This window comes from Colobus angolensis, unplaced genomic scaffold (assembly GCF_000951035.1).
Source record: "Colobus angolensis palliatus isolate OR3802 unplaced genomic scaffold, Cang.pa_1.0 Scaffold23, whole genome shotgun sequence".
In the NCBI taxonomy this organism is placed as follows: Eukaryota; Metazoa; Chordata; class Mammalia; order Primates; family Cercopithecidae; genus Colobus; species Colobus angolensis.
In genome coordinates, this window is record NW_012115488.1 from 14,526,867 (window position 1) to 14,548,740 (window position 21,874).

Here is a 21,874-nt window from a genome sequence, read left to right on the forward strand (position 1 = left end):
ATTGCGTGAACCTGGGAGGCGGAGGCTGCAGTGAGCCAAGATCACGTCATTGAACTCCATCCTGGGCAACAGAGTGTAAGACCCTGTCTCAAAAAAAAAAAGAAAAAAAAAATCAAAACATTATATTTTTAAGGAATAGTGTTTATAGTAAATTACTTACGGCCCCAGTTCTAAATAAATATAAATGTTATTAGCTGTAGCACAAAAGTAAATATTTCAGAACTAGAAGTGTTTATCCTGAATTTTTAATTTATGTAAGCAAAATACATGAATTGAAAAAAATATTCCTTACCATGTTAACACCTTGTAATACACAGTATTTCTTTTTTATAAAGGAGTTTCTCCCTCACCCGACATTCATACTCTATATTTACAGTACTGTCCAAAGGATGGATGAAGTTGAAAAGTATAGATGGATTTTGAAAATACAAATAAAGTATACAGAACTTCACAGAATTTAAAATGTATTGCAGTTCAAAACACTGAAAATCCTGCAGTGTCTAACTGGGTCACAGGAAAACCTTTGAGGCTTCGTTACTCATACTGTTGCTCTTCCATCTAATGCCATAATGTTATACTTTTGAATTTATGAGGTGATAAAAATATAGTGTAATTTTAAAACAAAGGGCTTATTTTTAAGTGCAAATAGTGAAAGAGGTTGCTTATTTCATCTGACTCTCAAGAATTCTCAGGTTCTCCTGTTTAACCATTACATAATTGTGCAGGCTACACGAGTAAGTAAACATTTTTAAGAAGAAGGTTGGCAGACTGCAACACTTTTAATTTTATGTAGTTACTTATTTTAAAATAATTTTTTATGAATTCCAAAAATTAATGTCATAAATTATTTCAGCATTGATTGGAAGATAAGTAGACTAAAGATTGCTATTTGCATTTTGGTTTAGGACATATTTGACAGTGATTGGTACACTTCTCGAAATCTCATTGGGGGCGCTGACATCATTGTGATCAAATACAACGTTAATGACAAGTTTTCATTCCATGAAGTAAAGGATAATTATATTCCAGTGATAAAAAGAGCATTAAATTCAGTTCCGGTAATTATTGCTGCTGTTGGTACCAGACAAAATGGTAAGTATTTAATATTCTCTTTTATAGTGAGCATGCAAATATTGTATATTTTAAATAGTGCTAACTTTATTAATGAATAATAGGGTTTGTTTTTGAAAACCAAAGTGACTTTGGTTCAATGCCAGCTGCTATCACTTCATCATTTGATACGATAAAAAGGCAACAAAGGAGAGGATTATGAACTTCTGCTGTGATTCCACTGGGTGCAAATCCGTCTTCTAAATGGCTCTTCTGCAGTAGTGATGGAAGTCAGCAATTGTGTTATTTTGACATATGAGAGGTATTAGGCTGATGCTGAGCCCTAGAAAACTCTTTTTGATGGTCTGAAGGTCTACCCAATTGGGAAGGATAGATTGTTCACATGAAAATGTGGACTTGGGAGCAGGATTTTTAGGTAGATAATAATGAGTGAGCTGGAAACACTGACAGTGCTGCCTAAGAGAAATTGCTTATTCCATGACTGGCAGATTCACTGGGTTTGGGCTGCTTCAGCCATTACTGCTGTGCATATTATTGTCAGATACCTTTGGGCCAACTCAAGATTCAGTTTGATTTGGTGGTATTTTACAGATCTTCTTAGTGGAATTTCCTTAGTAAAACTATTTAAAAATTTTTACTTTTACACATTATTCTAAAAACTTTTAAATTGAGAAATTGCAAAGTAAAGGACATAAAATTTGGTCATCTTAGAGTACAGCTAAATGCATTTTTACCTATGTATACAGCCGTGCAACCCACACAGATCAAGGCATGGAACATTTGCAGCACTTGAGAACGCTCCCTCATGCCCTTCCCAGTTAATAACTCTCTTCCTCAGAGGTAACTGCTATTCTGACTTCTAACAACATAGATTAGTTTTACCTATTTCTGAACTTGATACCAATGAAATTATACAGTATGTGGTGGTGTCTTAGGTCAGGCTAATTTCAGTTGGCATAATACTTTTGAGATTTGTCCATGTTGTGTTTATCTGTAGTTCGTTCTTTTTATTACTGTATATTATTCCATTGTATGAATATGCCATAATGTATTTATCTGTTCTTTTGAGGATGCTTAGGTGGTTACCCAGGAGTGGGATTGTTGGGTCAGAGGGCGGGTATATATTTAGCATGAGTAGATACAAATAAGGCAGGCATGACCCACCCATGACCTCATATCCTCTCTATTCCCTTATCTTTCTTTTTATTTCTGGTCATGATTCATAAAAGAGGTATCCACACTTCCCGAGTCCATTTCCTATTCATTCTTCAGTCCACTACAGTCTGACTTTGACTTTCACAAGTGCACCAAGTTTGTTCTCACTCAGGGTCTCCAGTTGCTGTGGAGTCCCAAAAGAAGAGAATAGAGAAAATGGAGGGATGGTAATATCTGAAGTCACAAAGTTAAGACTTTCAAAGTTCATGTGATGGACACAGTGTTGGGCAGTGGGACTTTAGGAGGTAATTAGGGCAAGAGATCTCTGCCCTCGTAAATGGATTGATGCTATTATCTCTAGAGTGGGTTCATTATCATGGGAGTGGGCTCCTGATAAAAGGATGAGTTTGGCCCCCTTCTGCCCTCTGTCTTGTGAGCTCTCTTGTACTTCTGCCTTCCACCATGGGACGATGCTGCAGGAAGGCCTCACCAGATGCTGGCACCTTGATGTTGGACATCTTAGCCTCCAGAACTGTGAGAAATAAATTTTTTTTCTTTAGAAATTACCCAGTCTGTGGTGTTCCATTTTAGCAGCACAAAATGAACTAAGACACCATTTATATCCTTGTTAGCCAAATTTAATACACTTTAATAACAATCATCTCTTATTGAAGAGATAAGAGATAATAATAGTTATCTCTTATTGAAATTATTGAAATAGACTTCTCCCTCCATTTAATAAAGCTACTGTTTCCTTCCTGGTTCTTCTAACTCTCTGTCTCCCTTACCTTTCTCCCATCTCCCACACACACAGCGGCACCAACATATCATGGAATTGCTTCTCAGGGTTCCATATTTGACTTCACCTGTTCTTACTCTTCAACCAAACCATTAACCTGCTAATCTGTTACCCTGGCTTCTCCTATATAAACACTGATGACTGTTCAGTCTGTCTCTCTGGCTTTAGTCTCACTCCTGACATGTATCTCCATAGACATCATCTTCCTCTGGCCAAATTCCCTGTCTTGGTGAATGGTGCCAATCCTATCCATTCACCCAAACAAGAATCATCCTAGACCCAGCCCAATTCCCCATATCCAGTTGATTAAGAACCCCTTTTGCTTTTATATTTTAAATAAATCTCAAACTCATTACTTTCTTTTCATCTCCGTTGGATTTCACATTCTAGTCATTTAATTATTTGTCATGGTGGCCTTCCTTTTGGTCTCTTTAAGGGATGGTTTCAGATTTTGTAGGTCCTTTGTAAGGAAAAAACCCCACAAAATAACAGATACACATATGTACAAAAGTAAATATTTAGAATGATAAGTGAAAGCACAGCAAATTACAACTAAAAAAGCTGTTGAATACGATAAACGTTTTTAAATACATGTATATATTTTTGAGATAGGGTCTCGCTCTGTTGCCCAGGCTGGAGTACAGTGGCATGATCGTGGCTCACTGCAGCCTCGGCCTCCTGGACTCGAATGATCCCCTCACCTCAGCCTCCTGAGTAGCAGGGACTATAGGCACATGCCACCACACCTGGCTGATTTTTTTGTAGAGACAGATTTCTGCCACGTTGCTCAGGCTAGTCTCCGTCTCCTAGGCTCAAGCCATCTGCCCCCCTCAGCCTCCCAAAGTGCTGGGGTTACAGGCATGAGCCATCACATCTGGCAACACAACTTTTTAACAGCCTGATACTTCTTCAACTTTTCTTATATTTTTGGGGTGACCATAGTCTTTGGTCATCTCTTCATATGATAACCACTGATAGGTTATGGCTGTGTCCCCACACAGATCTCACACTGAATTGTCATAATCCCTGTGTGTCACGGGTGGGACCTGGTGGGAGGTAGTTGAATCATGGGAGCAGGTTTTTCCCGTGCTGTTCTTGTGATAGTTAATAAGTCTTGTAAGATCTGATGGTTTTATAAAAGGGCAGTTCTGCTCATGCTCTTTTGCCTGCTGCCATGTAAGATGTGACTTTGCTTCTCCTTCACCTTCCACCGTGATTGTGAGACCTCCCTAGCCATGTGGAACTATGAGTCCGTTAAACCTCCTTTTCTTTATAAATTACCCAGTCTCCGGTATGTCTTTACTAGCAGCATGAGAACGGACTAATACAACCACTTTGTGATATTTTCTATGTAGAGAAGAGAATGATAATCAGTTTTTCTTTCTGCATATTTCTTCTCTTTCCACATCTTTCTGGTCCTGGGCACCAGAGTTTGTGTTGTATTCCTATTTCAGCTCAGGATTCTTGTCATAATACCAAGTAAGTGTGCACTGTGGGTGGCAGAAACATTTCTGAAAGTCATACATGTATTAGGATAGTTATCACTCAACTATACATGGACGTGACTATAAATCACAAATAGCTAACTAAGCCTAAAGTTAAATTCACCTTAGCAGCATCCCCAAAATGCCCATAGTTATTCCAGAGCTGCCTGATACAAGATGAAGTGATCTGGAGTGGAAAGAGACAGTAGTCTTGACTAAATATCTTATTTTGCAAATTTTACAAAAGAATATGACCATGTGAAGATATATTGCTTAGGTTCTTCCTGGGGCTTGGAAAGGATCCATAAGAAAAGAGCCTTGAAACTTGAGCTTCATCAGCTTCATGGTAAATTGGCCTCTGGTGTGCTATTCCTGGTTTGTCTCTTTCTGAAATAAATTCTCTCAGAATAGTCATCCTAGAATACAAGTGAGATCATGGCGCTCAATGCTTGGGATTCTTTAGGAACTTTCTTCTTTGCCTCTTATTTTGCAAAATTTCAAACCTAAGAAAGTTGACAAAAATGAGACATTGAACCCTAGATTTTATAAGCAAGCGCGCACATGCTCAAACACACACACACACACACACACACACAATTTTTGGCTGAACTATTTGAGAGTAAATTGTAAACGTTATGAGATTTCTTTATTCGTATTTACTTTAGCATGTATTATCTCATCATCAATCAAGAAATCTAACATACTATTATATTTTTACTATTATTTAAGATATAATCCATATTTACATTTCCTCAGTTGTTTCTTTATAATGTGCGTTAGAGCTGGGGTTTATTGTTGTTGTTGTTTAACCAATCCAGGATGCAGTTAAAAATTACACATTGCATTTAGTTGTTACATGTCTCTATTCTCTTTTTTTTCTTTCTTTCTTTCTTTTTTTTTTTAGAGACAAGATCTTGCTGTGTTGCCTAGGCTGGTCTGGAACTCCGGCTTAAGCAATTCCCCTGCCACAGACTCCCAAGTAGCTAGGATTATCGGCATGCATTACCACGTCTACCTTCTAATCTCTTTTAATTTGGAGCAGTACTCCCAATGGTTTTTGGCGGGGAGGGACCGTGTCTTTTGTAATGTTAACATTTTTAATGAACCCAGGCCCTTTAGTTTCATAATTCCTTCATTTATGATAAATATGCTTGGAAAATAGTGATGTTTCTATCATTCCTCCTACACTGATACTCTTCTGTAAATGGAGCTTTCCTTTTTCTGTGCTCCCAAATTTTTCTCTTAGAATTATCATGATTCACGGATTTGTATTTTAAATTCAGTATTTTATAATCTGTTCTGATTATTCTTTCAGATGCTCGCATTGTTCCATATTTGCCTAGAGGTAGTCATTTCAAGCTACCTCTAATCAGTTTTTAGCCCCTTCCTTATTTTCTGGCACAAGATATTCAACTCTCAGACTTCGCCTCTCCCAGTCCTAGAATCAGCCATTTCTTTAGGGAATTCTGGTTCCTTCTAGGGGGCAATGATATTTAGAAACCAAGGTCTGGACTCTTAGATGCTCATGACTTTAGGTGTCTTTACTTCTAAGCCCTTTAATTGGCTAGAGCCAGGGATTATACCTTTTCTTTAAATTATGGGCACCGATACCCTTATTTCAGTTCAGTATCTGTATCTCATTTCAATAACTTTTGCTTATAAAATTGTTACCTGAAATACAAGATCCTTCATGATGTAGCCTCTGACTGTTTCTAGAATCTTGCAAGGCACAATTCCCTGTCTTATGTAACAGTCACACTGAACTGCTTGAAAAACTTTATGTTTTTATTTAGGTCTAGGAAAGTCTTAACTTTGTGACTTCAGATATTACCATCCCTCCATTTTCTCTATTCTCTTCTTTTGGGACTCTTGTTAGACTGATGTTGAAACTTCTGGATCTCTTCTCTGTTTCTTTTATCTTTCTTTTATATTTCTTATTGCTTTATTTCTTTGTGTTGCATTATGGTAGATTTCCTTGGCCTTTTCTTCTGGTTCACACGTTAGTTCTGCTGGGTCTGTTCTGCTATTCTGCCTTATTACATTTTTTGTTTCAAAAGCTATCCATACAAGATCTGTAATGGCTCTTTTCATAATTTCTTGTTCCAGTCTTAAGGATGCAAACTTTTGCTTAAAAAAACTCTCAGGGTAATTAATGATACTTAATAATTTGATTTTGATTTGTCTATTAAGTTTGGTTTTAAGACAGCATTATAAGTCATTCTGCTTGATGAGATTTTATTTTATGGTATGGATGCTTCTTAAACATTGGGTAATTCTTAATTTGCCTACCTTTGCAGTTGACTTTCCTTGTTGGATTGATGGCTTCCTCTTTCTCTGCCCAAGTGCTGTCTGGGGATGGGGGTGTAAGTAGGAAAACACCCAGGATCAACAGGCCTGGCTGCTTCCACGGGGGTTCTCCCACTCATCCCCAGTCATTTGCCTTTGGGCCTCCTCCTCCTTCTTGCTCCCCGCATTGTTGAGCAGAGAGCGCTATGGATGTGACTGCAGTGTGAACCTGTACTCAGAGCTTCAGGAGGCCTCTTTTGTCCTGTGCTGCCTGCCTTCATTCTCTCAGGCACTGCTAGTTTCTGAGCTGATGAGGTTTCCCCTCTAGTTTTTGAATGTTGCTGTCTATTCAGTCCTTCCTGCTTCCCTCTCTCTCTTTCTCCTTCCCTCCCTTCCTTCTTTCCTCCCCTCTTCCCTCCTTCCCTCTGTTCTTCCCCTCCCCCCCATTTTTTTTTTTTTTTTTGAGACAGAGTGTCACTCTGTCACCCAGACTGGAGTGCGGTGGCATGATCTCAGCTCACTGCAACCTCCACCTCTCAGGTTCAAGTGATTCTCCTGCCTCAGCCTCCTAAGTAACTGCAATTATAGGTATGAACCACCATGCCTGGGTAATTTCTGTATTTTTAGTAGAGATGGAGTTTCATCATATTGGCCAGGCTGGTCTCAAACTCCTGACCTCAAGTTATCCACCTACCTCAGCCTCCCAAAGTGCTGAGATTACAGGCATGAGACAATGCATCTATCCTCTCTCCCCCTTCCTTCTTTCCTTTCTTCCTCCCTTATTCCTTTCCCCCCTCCCTCTCTCCTTCTTTCTTCTCTCCCTCCTCCCCGCTTTATTTCATCATCTCTGTGATTTGGCAGGGAGGGGAGATCACAGTGTGAGCTTAGCTTTCCATCTTGAAACTGAAAATGAATGTTTTCCTTTCTTCTCACACCCCGTCCTCTGTATATGCTGTATTCTTAACTGTAGTGCCCCTCTACACAGCCCCTGTCATATCAGCATAGCGAATTTATACTTACCTTTTAAATCATTACACTTTCTGTGAAGCCTTCCATAATCCCCCCCAGACAGTTAACTTTCTCTTCTCTGTTCTGTGGTGGCTTTGGACACCTTTATTTCAGTGCTTATTATGCTATATTATAACTGTTTGCAGTCATGTCTATCTTGTCTCCGTTGACTATGAGTTTTTTTATCATTTCATTTTTATATCCTTGGTACTTGATGTGTGGTAGGTGCTCACTAAACGTTTATTCAGTGAGTGAATGGTTTTATGGATGATCTAAGTAAGCGAAAAAATCGGTTTCACTAACAAGATGAAATTAATTTGCCATACAAGATGTAATTATAAAGTAATTACAAAGCTAAATCTGGCTATTCAACTCAAGGACCTTTATTGGCTTCCCCCTATCCATCCCTTGGAATACATGAAGCTGTGCTGGGTACGCTCCTTATGATTCCCTTGCAATTCTTTTTACCTTTTTGTTTGTTTGTTTGTTTGTTTTAAATAGAGATGGGGCTGGCCATGGTGACTCATACCTGCAGTCCCAGCACTTTGGGAGGCTGAGGTGGGAGGATCACTTGAGATCAAGAGTTCAAGACCAGCCTGGGCAACATGGTGAAACCCCATCTCTAGTAAAAATATGAAAATTAGCCAAGTGTGGTGATGCACACCAGTAGTTCCAGCTGCTAGGTAGACTGAGGTGGGAGGATCACTTGAGCCAGAGATCATACCACTGCACTCCAGCCTGGGGACAGAGTGAGACCCTGTCTCAAAATAAATAAATAAATGCATAAAAATTTAAAAAATAAAAAAATGGAGATGGGATTTCACAATGTCGACCAAGCTGGCCCCCAACTCCTGAGCTCAAGGGATCCTTCTACCTCAGCCTCCCAAGTGACTGGAATTAAGCACATGCCATCATGCTCAGCTTCTTGAAATTCTTTTTAAAATTAAAAAGAATTCAGCAAATATAGTCCAGTCTCATTTCTTTCGTTTGTTACCCATGTTTTTGACAACCTTGACCCTATGGATATCTTCATCATATTTGGCTCAGAATAAATTTTCAGCTTCTACGAAATATTGAATCTATCTTGAAAAGAGATTTTTTTTTTTCAGAATGTGCTTAGAGTGTATGCATAGCTTTAAGCTCCCAAAGACAGTCATCCTTTCAGTTATTTTTGAAACTCCAGTAGAGCCTGGTCCTTTACTAGGCTAGAATTTTTTAAAAGAATTTCTAAAACTTCCAAGCAGTGGCAGTGTTGCAAGAATTAACTTACAGGTTCTCAAAGCCACTACTGTTCAAAGAGATGTTACCCATTTGAATGTCAGAGTTACATTGTGCTTGCTTTAAAAAAAAATAGACAGCATTTTATGATAACATCTTAAGCATGTAAGGGAAAAAAAGACTATAATGTTAGCTAGAAGTGTAGCACTGATTCGGTCACATGACCATGCTGCACCACAGTTTAAAATTAGTTTGGTTCCTCTGCTTGTTTCTGATTAAATGGTTAATGTAAATTAATTTAATTCAGAATTGGTTCTCCTGCTATAACCAATACAAGTCAGACTTCTACTTGGAATCTTAGATCGTATAGCTGCTTGATATTGAAGAATATAGGAATGGTTCAAAAGAGAACCACAAAGTAACTATTTAGAAACAAAAGCCTCTCTAGAAGGTTTTAAGAAGTAAGATTTTAGAATCCAGATAAAGGGTAAGTAGCTAAGTTTCAACACAGTTACAGCATAATATGGTGTACAATGACTAGACATTTTTTTCCTTTCTGGTGAGTGAACGAAAACAAATGTCTTCAGTGATGTAGAAGAGTTACAGGGCACTTTCTAGGAACCTGTGTGGGTAAGTTGCTTACCACCATGCACAGTGGAAAACCCGCCCCACTAGCAGAAACCTGAAATTCGTTGTATTTTCTCCCTCAAATCAAGATTGTTAAAAATTATTTTACATTGTGTTCACTTCATTTTTCCACTTGAAACACTCCTGTCTCTGCTTGATTTCTGTCCAGAAATAAAGTTTAATAAGATGATCTGCCTGCCCACTCCATTCCATCAACATAAGGAGACCTTTGTAGATGTAAGAAGACCTCTGTTTTCAGAAAACCAAAGGCACTGTTTACAAAGGCTTTGTAAAGAATGTTAAACACCAACATATTATTTTTCAAGATAGGCTAAATTCTGTATGAAAACTTTATTTGCTCCAAACTTAAAATGATCTTAGAAAAAGTAAAACAAGTAAAATCTCAAATTAGAATTTATGGCATAATTTAGAGAACTCAAGTTTAACGTTTAAATCACTGTATCTTTGGAATCAGTAATTCTTTACTAAAAGTATATCTTTATTTTTTCTTTTGGTGTCACTTTTACTTTCAGGTGAAGCAAGTAGCAGTGTTATGATTGTTTATCTCTAACCCACAAAGAGACTTGGAAAAGTCACATAACCTCTCTGAGCCTCAGTTTCTTCCTCTGCAAAATGAGAATATGAATATATGGCTTCTGAGCTCCAAAATGCTTTCAGTGAAGCTAAAATTATCTAAGTCATGTGTGTCTGTGTGCATGTGTGTGTGCATGTTTATGTGCATTCTTACATACAAGGTATGCATATACACTAAATATAATTCGCATATACCCAGTATTTACATATATCTGCTCCATCTCTGTGCAGTTCATTCATAGGGAAGTTGCTGCATATGTGATGGGGAGTTGCTCAAATGTCCTTTCAGGGCCAATGTACTTACTGCCTCAGTTATTGGGGCTTGTTGGCTGCTGGTGGTGCACACGTGAGCCCCTTTCCATGCATTAGTCTGTGCCGATGGGAGCTGCCATGCCCAAGTTATGCCTGCTCCAGGGGTTTAGTCCTTGTCTGATTACTGGTTGATTTAGGGATAGGGTACAGCTCAGCTACCTCCTTTCCCCAAATGAGGAACAACTCTAAAAGACCATCTAAGCTCCAGAGCCTCCTGTAGGATCAGCTTTGGTCCCTGTTCCAACAGGACTGCAATTCCAATTTTCCCTCTGCCCAGTCTTGCATTCCTCACCCCCGAGAAGGGTTATTCCCAGGATCACTCGCCAATTAACCTTCTCCACACCACTCTTCATCTTAGAGTCTTCCTCCCCACGGGAAGCCAATCTACAACAACTTGCATTTCTGGAAATGAATTTACTCGCTTTTGATCTGGCAGCCGTTTTGAATGGTGACACATCTGATGTTGTGGTCACGATACATAACAAATCTGGCTGACAAATATGGAGTTAAACATATATTTTTAGCCTTACTAGGGATGTTCTTAATAGATAGATTGTTCTCCCACCTTCCTAGCCATAGATGTATACGTGATACAACTGTGAATCTTGGGACATTTCATTTTTTGAGTTAATGCTTTTTATTCCTTCAGTTTTTAATCTTAAAGGAAAAGATAAAGAATGATTGAAGTTGAATGCTTTAGAGTTTAATGATGAAAATGTCTGAATTAATAGGAATGTACTTCATATGAAGTTTACAAAGAGACTGACAATTTTGTTGCCTGGAAAATCAGGTCAGATTGAAGGTTCTGTTACAATAGAAGTATAAGGTTTGCTCAAACTTCGTAAATAGATTTAAAGTTTATTATATTAAAAAAGCAAATCCACTGTTTCCCATGCTCTCCATGGCAATCAAGTTGTTACATTTATCTTCTTTTCTACTGGCCTAGAAATATTGATATTCAGGATGTCAAGGTTGTGTAAAAAGAAGCAGGTCCACGAGTACTGGTTATTTGTTAATATCCATTCACCTACTTTTAAATTCTTCTATTTTCTAAAATGCTATTTATTATTCTTGCAGTGACTGCTTGTTTATTTAGGGACCTTCCTATGGTCATTGACACTTTTTATTCAGGGTTTAGTGGGTAGTGGATATACTGAAGGCTTTTGAACTGTGGCTGTGGTGTGAGCTCTTAGTTTGTTGTTTAATGTTCAGATTGTCTGTGTACCATTTTTTTTCCTGTTTAATTCCAAAACTCTTGGTTTTAAAATTCGTTTTCTCAGAAGAATTACCTTGTACATGCCCACTGTGTACCTCAGACAGAGGGAGCTGTGTTAGTACAACCGAAGGGATCCAACTTGCGAAAGAACTAGGAGCGACCTATCTTGAACTCCACAGCCTTGATGACTTCTACATAGGAAAGTATTTTGGAGGAGTGGTAAGTGGAAATTCCTATTAAGTATAAAGTTATTTGTCGGGTTGGCTCATTAGGTATTTTCTAGAACATCAGTTAGAACTTCAGATTTAAAAGCATGGTTTGTCTTACTTAACCTGGAGAAATAAAATGAGAGTGAGTGGCAGAGGTTTTATCAGAATAAAATTATAATTTTATTTTTCTCTCCAAATGAAACCTTTTCTGTTATCTAATATGGTATTTTGGAATTTTTCATTTGGTGATCTTTAGTAGTCTTTGTTGTGTGTATCAAAAGCGTGTTTACTTACCCAAACCTGTGATGCCAGTTTTAATAGTCATCTTTATACAGCTGAATGAGCCTGGCCGCCTAAGCCAGCAGGCCCTGAAAGTTCTCTTTCATTTCCATCTACTAGTTGAAAAAAATAATTTTTCTTCCTCTGTGTGTGCTTTGGCAAAATTTTATATACTCCTAATTTTGTTGTAGCTCAAGCAGATTCAGAGGAGCTACTTACACAAATAGCTACTTGTTGGATATGTGGGAGCAAGTCTGCTTGCTTGGTTGCAGTGGCACATATTGGGTTCTGCAGTCATTTTGATACTGATCTTAACACACAGCACTTCCCATATAGTATTAGGACTGTAACGTCCTTGAAGAATACTGTGGAGTTGTGTCATTTAAGAATTTGCTGACATAGAAACTACATTTCCAAACCTCTAAGAAGCAACTCCTCTCAACAGACAAATCTGATATACATGGATGAGAAGTTAAAAGCAAAGAAAACCTACTTTACGCAGGAGCACTTTGGCATCCCTCATGAGTTCCCTAGCTCTTCACCATGTACTCTTTCCAATATGCCCCAGTAGTCATTATGTAAATTCATGTTGAAATGTTGAGGTTCCACAGATGACTACAGAAGTGTCATTTGTGTAAATGGGTAAAATAAAGACCAAATATAAATGCTGCTAATTTCCATCAAATATAAATGGCTTTTATTTACCCAATAATATAAAGAAACATTAATATTACAATGTTAAGGAAGATATACTCACAATATTGATATTATCGATGACTGTGAGAAACTTTTGTTGCATTCATTTATAGTGATGAGCAGTGAGTAGAAAGGTGAAGAAGAGAGATTTAATCTTCCTGTCAAGCAGATTATATTCTAGTGGCTTTTTAAAAATCTTAATTTGGCGAAGAATGGTACATTTCCTAAAATGCTTGGGGAGCTGGAGAGCAAAATGATGGTTTGGTTTTGCTTGTTGTCAAGGTTCATTTGTCAGATAGTTTCATGCATTAGATTTGGTTTATTTGTTGAGGGGAGGCCGTTCCCATGGAAGCCACAGGACTCCTTGCTCCCTGTTCCAGGATCCTGAACCTGAAATTCCCAGGATCACTCTTTCCACCTTCCCACTCCCATTTTCTCTCCTCTCTTTCTCTTCTTCTGGCTCCTTTTTTCTCTTTCTTCCTAATATCTAATATTGCAATTAGGGTTAGAGGTATGATGAGGATTGATGTGGCCAAGGTTGGGAGAAAGACATGGCAGTTTCTTTTTTCCTTAACTTAAGACCGGATGAGAATATGGAAACAAGATCAGAATGATCTCTCTTTAGATGCTTTACTTTCTAGTAAAGTACAACTGGGATCTCAAGTGTAAAATAGAATGGCATTGGCAAGCATATGGATGGAGATGATAATGTTAGAATAAAAGGAGCATTGAAAATCTGCATTTAAGGGTCAAGGTTGAAGAGCTCTGCAGTACTACCCTTAGACCTAGGCCAGAGAGAAAGCCACCTGCCTTCCAGTTTTAGAGAGCTCCATCTGTCTGTCCTCCAGTTGCACCCTTCCCCACAGGGTACAAGTCAGTGGAGCCAAGGGTTGTGCCCACCTGGAGCTGGTGGACTTCATTCCTTTCTAGACCTGTGCTGTCCAGTATGGCAGCCACTGGCTACATGTGGCTATTTATATTTAAGTGAATTGAAATAAAATAAAACCAAGTAAAATTCAGTTCTTCAAGCATATGAACCATATTTTAGGTACTCTATGGCTACATGTGGCTAGTGGCTACTGTATTATATAATGCATATATTACAGAACATTTCCATCCACACAGAAGTGTCTGTGGAGTAGTGCTAGGACTATGCTCCCAAACCCAGTACCCCAGAATTCTCTGGCCACTGGTCTTAGGCCTGTTTCGACCTGTGCAGGCCATTTTCCTGGGACAGTCCTCCTGGTGGTGGACCACATGGCTGGTATATGCACCCCTAGGCCTGCCCGGTGACCCAGTGGTGAGTCTTTATAGGGAATGGGGGAGGGGGCGGTAGACAGAGCTTGGAAGTCCACTTCTGTGCACAGAGCTCTTTAAAGCATGAGTTAGAGCAGGAGGTGAGAAGAGAATGGGTGGTCTTAGGGCTCAGGAATTAGGGACCAGTTCTCCCTTTGTTGTATGAACCTCTGAAGAATCTGAGAATTTAAATATAAATCTTGTCTGCAAGGCTTTTGTGATGATGTATTTGTCAAAGCAGAAGTATAGAATATCTTATATATATTACGGTTTGTTTTCTTTATTTACAGCATTTAAATATTTAGGTATGTGGTGGGTGGGCCTCCTTTTGGACTTTTGTCCCAGGCCTTGCAAGCTAGGTCACAGGCCTGAAGCTGTGTAAATGCACCTGAGTGAGATTTTTAATTTGTAAAGGACAGATTTTAAAGAAATTTGTTCCAGAGAAGAAAGTGAGGTTTCCTGCTCATGGGAACGTCTGTAGACACAGAGGCAGATCTGTTCCTGCTTTGAATTTCACTAATATTAACTGTGGTGGTTGCCCACTGAGAAAATTATTAGTAGCGTCACAATTGTAGAGATTGACTTTCTTGAGTATTCAAGAGAGTAGCAGCGTGGGATGGCATGCGCTTATAATCCCAGTGACTTGGAAGGCTGAGGCGGAAGGATCCCTTGAGTCCAGGAATTTGAGTCTAGCTTGAGCAACATAGCGATACTCCATTTCTAAAATTAAAATATATATATATATATATATATATAATTTAAAAAAGAGAACCAACCAATTCCTTCTTTTAAGAAAAAAAGAACTTAGATTCAGGGGCATATGTTTGTTATATAGGTAAATTGTGTGTCACAGGGGTTTGGTGTTCAGATTATTCCACCAACTAGGTAATAAGCATAGTACATGGTAGGTAGTTTTCTGATCCTAACCCTCCTCCCACCACCCTCTCAAGTGGGCCCTGGTGTCTGCTCGTCACTTCTTTGTGTCCATAGGTACTCAATGTTTAGCTCCCACTTACAAGTGAGAACATGTGGTATTTGGTTTCTTGTTCCTGTTAGTTCGTTTAGGATAATGGCCTCTGGCTCCATCCATTTTGCTGCAAAGGACATCGTTTCATTCTTTTTATGTCTGCGTAGTATTCCATCGTGTGTATGCACCATGTTTTCTTTATCCAGTCTATCGTTGATGGACATTTAGGTTGATTCTATGTCTTTGCTGCTATGAATAGTGCATGTGTCTTTGTGGCAGAATGATTAATAACAACTCCTTCTTGAGTGGATAGTTTATTTATGTTCAGAGAAGGCACAATCTCCACTAGATTCATTTTTTTAAATAAAAAAATTGTTTATATGTGTTTGCTAATGCATACATATACATGGTACTGACATTTAAAACGTTTGACAGTTGTGACTTCGGATACAAATTTTCATGTTGGATATATAGTTTTGTTGGATCTTCAATTAAAATTTGATTCCTGTTTTAGTTGGAGTATTTTATGATTCAAGCCTTAAATCAGAAGACAAGTGAAAAAATGAAGAAAAGAAAAATGAGCAACTCATTTCATGGAATTAGACCACCTCAACTTGAACAACCAGGTGCATTTCTTAGCCAATGTGTAGACATTCATTGGACATTCATTACAGATCCTTTCTCACAGGTCTTAGAGCAATTGTTCTCAAACTTGAGCATGCTCAGAGCTTACCTGACATTCTGATTCAGTCAACCTTGGATAGGGCCTAGAATCTACATTAATCAACTTCCCAGATGATGCAGAAGCAGATTGGTACTTGAATCACATTTTGAGAAATACTGCTTTAAAAAATGAGCCTATAGATTCTAAAAATAATATGTGTCGTGGGTGGAGAGCTGTTCTAGATTAAGGTCTAATGCTAAATAACTACTAAATGCAATGCATGAACCTTGATTGGATACTGGTTCAATAAAAATATCTAGAAGATGCTCCTGCAACATGGGTTAATTTTAATGCAGACTGGAAATTCGATTATATCATGTAATTACTGTTAGTTTTCTTATGTATCATAATGGTATTGTGATGAATAGGAGAATGTTCCTATTACCAGGAGATGAAGGTGAAAGTATTTTAGAGCTGAAGCATCCTGATGACTGCAACTTTTAAATATTTCAGCTGTGTAGCTGTGTGTGTGTGTGTGTGTGTGTTTGCATGTGTGTGTCTTTCTGTCTTTCTAGAGATAAGGGGAAAATAAAATGTTAATAATTGCAAAATCCAGGTGATGGATATATGTGAAGGGTATATGTGTGTTCATTGCATCATTCTTTCAACTTTTTTGAATGTTTGAAAGTATTTTTAATACAAAGTTCAGGGCAAGTAAACTTAAAAATAAATTATATCAACTGTTATCAGAATTTTCTGCATGATTTTGTAATAGAAATAGTAACGTAGCACTTTATTGGATCAATATCCTTTGGAATTTAAGAGACCCCATCTCTTTAAAAAAGTGCAGATGTATAGACCACATATAAATCTAAATGATACACATTTGGCTTTGAATTTCCTGGTGTGCAAAGGTAAAGGGGAGACATGGTCTATTAGGTTGCAAACCCTTGGGCATTAAATCCTTTCTGGATTAGAAAATGAGTGGGAAATGACCAGATAAATAATGTAGATAGTTCTTAGTTCTCATTAATCAAGAAGACAAAACATACTACATCCTGGGAGAAAGCAAAACATTACATGTCATTTAGCTCTAAAAGAAATATCTGGGCCCAGGCGTGGTGGCTCATGCCTATAATCCCAGCACTTTGGGAGGCCAAAGTGGGCAGATCAGCAGGGGTCAGGAGTTCCAGACCAGCCTGGCCAACATGGTGAAACCCTGTTTATACTAAAAATACAAAAATTAGCCGGGCGTGATGGTGACGCCTGTAGTCCCAACTACTCGGGAGGCTGAGGCAAGAGAACTGCGTGAACTGGGGAGGCAGAGGTTACAGTGAGCCGAGATCATACCACTGCACTCCAGTGAGACTCTGTCTCAAAAAAAAACCAAAAAAGAAATCTCTTGTGTGGGTCTTCATGTGGGGGCACTAAGTGATATAGGCAGATATTTTACAGTTAGGGTCGGTGGAGAGGGCCTGGAGTGTAGGTATTCTGAGTTGATTGAGGGCTCATCTCTCTTTATTGGTGATCAAACTAGTAGACTGAAGGTTATCCTCTATTAGAAATTAGGGAGCTGGGTCAGCACTTTTGCTGAAGCATTTTAGTAGAAGGAAAAGTACTAGTTTTGGAATCCAAATAAAGGGGTCAAAATGTTTTCCAACAATAGCGTTCAAGACAGTGAGCCTTGACTTTGAGAAGTTGCAGAATTTTAACAGCTCAGCCCTCTACCTCTGCTTCTAGTCCCAAGAGGAAAAGGACTTCAGATGTGAGGTTCGGTTCTTTGGAACTTATTCAGTACTCTGAACTTTTAAAATCAGGTAGAAGTAAAGAGTGATGACTATGAAATACTCAAGTTCGGTATTTGGTGGTTTGTTTTATTTTGGGACACACAAGTAAGAAGAAATGTTATTTTATTGCTCCGTATGTCATTAGTAGGTTTTTCATTTGCTCTATAAAATGTAAATAAACATAGTATTTGTGTGTCTGTGTTATAAAATTCTATAGTTCCTGAATAATTAGTTTATATGTGTTTATAAATTAGGTTAAGCTGTACAAATTTGCTGTTTTTGTGCATCAAAGAATGGTTAAATATTGGCTGTTTCTTATGGTTTAACCTAATAATCTTTTAAAATATTATACAATTGTATTTAAAGTAAACATGAGATTATTGGGTCTGTAAACCTGAAAGGAGTTTATTATTTTTATTTTCTTTTTCAAAACAGAAAAAATGCCTGTCTTAAAGGCTGAAGCATCACATTATAACTCTGACTTAAATAACTTGCTGTTCTGCTGCCAGTGTGTGGATGTGGTATTTTACAACCCCGATTTAAAGGAAGTTGTAGAGGCCCACAAGATCGTTCTCTGCGCTGTAAGCCATGTTTTCATGCTGCTTTTCAATGTGAAGAGTCCCACTGACATTCAAGATTCCAGTATCATCCGAACTACCCAGGATCTCTTTGCTATAAACAGAGATACTGCATTTCCAGGTGCTAGCCAGGAATCTTCAGGCAACCCACCATTACGAGTGATTGTTAAAGACGCCCTCTTCTGTTCTTGTTTATCCGACATCCTTCGCTTCATTTATTCAGGTATCTTGTCAAGTGGTTCTGGTTACTTACAATCTCATAAGCTTTGGAAATGACAGGTGCCTGTGGTGCTCAAGGGTACTGGTTAGTTTTACAGTGATCTTTTCCTACCATCTGGGATGAAGATTATACATGAAATATTATTTGCTTTATATATAGGAATTGGTCCAAGCTTTCTGTTTTCCTTACAAATGTACTTGCCTCATCTTTTTCCTATCAATTTCATAAGATTTTATTGTGGTAAAATACGTAGAACATAAATTTTACTATCTTAACCATTTTCAAGCACACAGTTCAGTGGAATTAAACACATTCATAATGTTGTGTAACTATCGGCACCATCCGTGTCCCTAGTTCTTTTCATCTTATAAAACTAAAACTCTCTACCCATTAAACAATGATTGCCTATTCCACCCTCTTTCCTGCCACTGACAGCCACCATTCTACTTTCTGTCTCTGTGATTTTAACTCTCCTAAGTGCCTCGTGTAAGTGGAATCATACGGTATTTGTCATTTTGTGATTGACTTATTTTACTTAGCATAATGTCTTAAAGCTTCATCCAAGTTGTGGTGTGTATCAGGATTTTCTTCCTTTTGAGGTCGATAATACTCTGTGGTACATATAGACCACATTTTGTTTACCCATTCATTCATCCATGGACACGTGGGTTGCTTCCACTGTTGCTGCGATTGTGAATAATGCTACTGTGAACATAGTGTACAAATATCTCTTTTGAGACTCTGCTTTTATTTTTTGTTTGCATATATACGCAGAAGTGGAGTTGATGGATCCCATGGTAATTCTATTTTTGATTTTTTACAGAACTGTCACACTGTTTTCCACGGTAGCTATTCCACTTCACGTGCCTACAAACTGCACAAGGGTTCCAGTTTCTCCACATCCTTGCCAACACTTGCTATTTATTTTTTTTAATGGTAGCCATCTTAATGGGTATGACATGGTATCTAATTTTGGTATTGATTTGCATTTCCCTAATGATTAGTGATATCAAGCATCTTTTCATATGTTTTTGTATTTGCCTTGGTTTTAAATCTACTTGTAAAAACAATAATCTACCAAACAGGTATGTTAATATTTTATTTCCTTTAAAAACATCCAAAATATGAAATCTGAGGATTTATTGTCCAATTTAGTTTTAAAGACATAAAGTATTCCAAGAGTGAATGAAATCAAATGTCTATACCTTAAAACCTCACTATTAACTCTTTGGTTCGACTCTTAAGATTTTGTAGGGCGTCAAAGAGAGAGTTGCATTCAGCTTAGGAACTGGAAATCAATATCCAGTGTTAGTTGAGGTCTGATTAACTTTGGCCATGACTATCATAGACGTTACTTTTTTTTTTTTCTTTTCTGTGCCCTTTCTTTTTAAGATTTAACTTATCAAGTATTTTTCTCTTTGCCCTTTTAAAAACTCAGCAGCAACTATATTTTAAAGATAGAAGTTCTATCTGAGTCATTTTAGCAAATGAATTGAAGGTCTTACATCTAAGTGTCCCATGTAAGAATGGAAAAGAACAGATGTAAAATGAATTTTAATGTAAGCATCTAAGTATAAGTTTTCTGAGAACTCCTGTCTTTAATTTTCTTTACCCACTTCAAATCCTGTACCGATGACCTGTTAGGCTAAGTCACTCCTGCTCTGCAATGTGTCTGGAGAAACATTTATAATTAATTTGTTTTTAGGCTTCCAATAAAGCGTAATTGGGAACAGATAAAAAGTTTAAGGTTTACAAAACAAGTATCATTTCCTACAGTTAGAGAAATTTGGGGCAGCCTTTATTTAAGTAATTGATATTTAAAATAAGATATTACTTTGTTCATGTGGGTTGTGGTCATGTAATTTTATAAGTTAAAACTTAAATTATGATTTTGAAAAGTACAGTTGCAGCATGCAGATTTATGTGGATAAAAATGTGGTGTAGAATGTGGTGCTAGGTTAGTGAAATATTGGCTTGGAAAAGGCATAAATTAAGCACCTGTACAACACACACCCAGCACATTGCCTTCAATGGGTTCTCTATAAGTTTTAGTTGAATTAAAGAGTAGGCTCCAGTAGCCGGGCATCATCATATCAGTAAGCCAAACTACTTAAAGACTTCATTTAGTACTATAGATTTTAACATTTAAACTTAGAATGTCACAGTTCAGAGTTTAAGATTTTGAAAAACTAACATGTTTACATGTTAAGAGAAAAAAATGTTTTTAATCATATGTTTAAGGAACTGTGAGGGACGTAACATTTTTATGATAATTTTCTGTTGAAATTACGTGAATTATTCAGCAGGTTTCCAAAATTATGATTGACTACTTTCAAAGACACATGAGCACTCTGAAGTCTTATATTCTTTTTAATATAGTAGCAGTAAAATAGCTAGATGTATCTCCAGTGGTTGATCCTGCCTAGCTTTCTCCTAAGGGGAGTGCTTTATTTAATTGCAAAATTAATACAGGCAGATGGAAAAAAAGGGAAAGAAAAGAAAAAAGTTATCCTTTTACCCCAGACCCTTTCCCCAGTCATTTACCTGTTGTAAATTTTTTGTGCATTCATTCTGATACTGTTTGAACTCTTTCAAACAGTATATATACTGTTAATATACTGGGGACATTTGCGTTAGTAAAAATGTAATCCTAGGTAGCTGCTGCTTTCCAGGGATCACGGTCCATTTCTCATGGCTGGAGCATAGAGTGAAAGGTGATGGCTGGTGGGTGATGAGGTGGGCAAGGTCTGTGGAAGCTGTTCCTGCTGCTCTTAGACTTGTGTTAGAGTTTTAAGCATGATCAGTCTGGGCTTTAGAAAGCTCATCTCTGATGATGGTTGGAGGGTGGAACAGTGCAGCCAAGACAGGCATTCAATCAGGAGGTCCCATTACCCTGGCGATCAGCCTCAGGAAGGCCAACATTCAGACAATGGGTGGCCCTGCCCTTGGCCCTTCATCATCTATACCAGTGCTTTTCAAACCTTAAAGTGTATGCACATCATCTGAGGATCTTGTTCCTGTGGAGATTCTGATTCAGTTGCCTGGAGTGGGGCATGAGATTCTGTGTTTCCAGTAGTCAGTCTCCCAGGTGGTGCTGGATCTCTGGACTACCAGAAGCAGCTGCAATACCTGGTTATGGAAGAACTGGGAAACAGCCAAAGCCAGCAAACTAGGGCCTAGAATTCAGTGCAGAGGCCTAGGAAGGCTACCAAGTTATCAGCTTAGGATTCAAAGTAAAAATGGGGTGAGCTGCAAGGCTGACTGAGGCAGGGCTATTTGGAACTGGGGCTCTCAGTGCCCTGTGTGTCCCCTGCCTGACATGAGGAAAAGTGGATGCCTAGTGGTTGGGTGGAAATTAAGTAAGCCTGGAATAGGGATCGGAGAGCAGGCAGGCATGATGGTGTGGAG

General features: G+C 38.2%; 1 protein-coding gene across 2 annotated transcripts in view; it reads left to right on the forward strand.

Annotated features, from left to right (window-relative positions):
• RHOBTB3 (Rho-related BTB domain containing 3) overlaps positions 1 to 21,874 on the forward strand; it is an 85,923-nt gene that overhangs the window by 26,553 nt on the left and 37,496 nt on the right. For both annotated transcript variants that reach the window (XM_011944282.1, XM_011944283.1), the window contains exons 3-6: positions 906 to 1,092; positions 11,835 to 11,989; positions 15,732 to 15,843; positions 18,104 to 18,469. In XM_011944282.1, the coding sequence (XP_011799672.1) occupies positions 906 to 1,092; positions 11,835 to 11,989; positions 15,732 to 15,843; positions 18,104 to 18,469 (820 nt within the window). The remainder of the gene's footprint in view (positions 1 to 905; positions 1,093 to 11,834; positions 11,990 to 15,731; positions 15,844 to 18,103; positions 18,470 to 21,874) is intronic.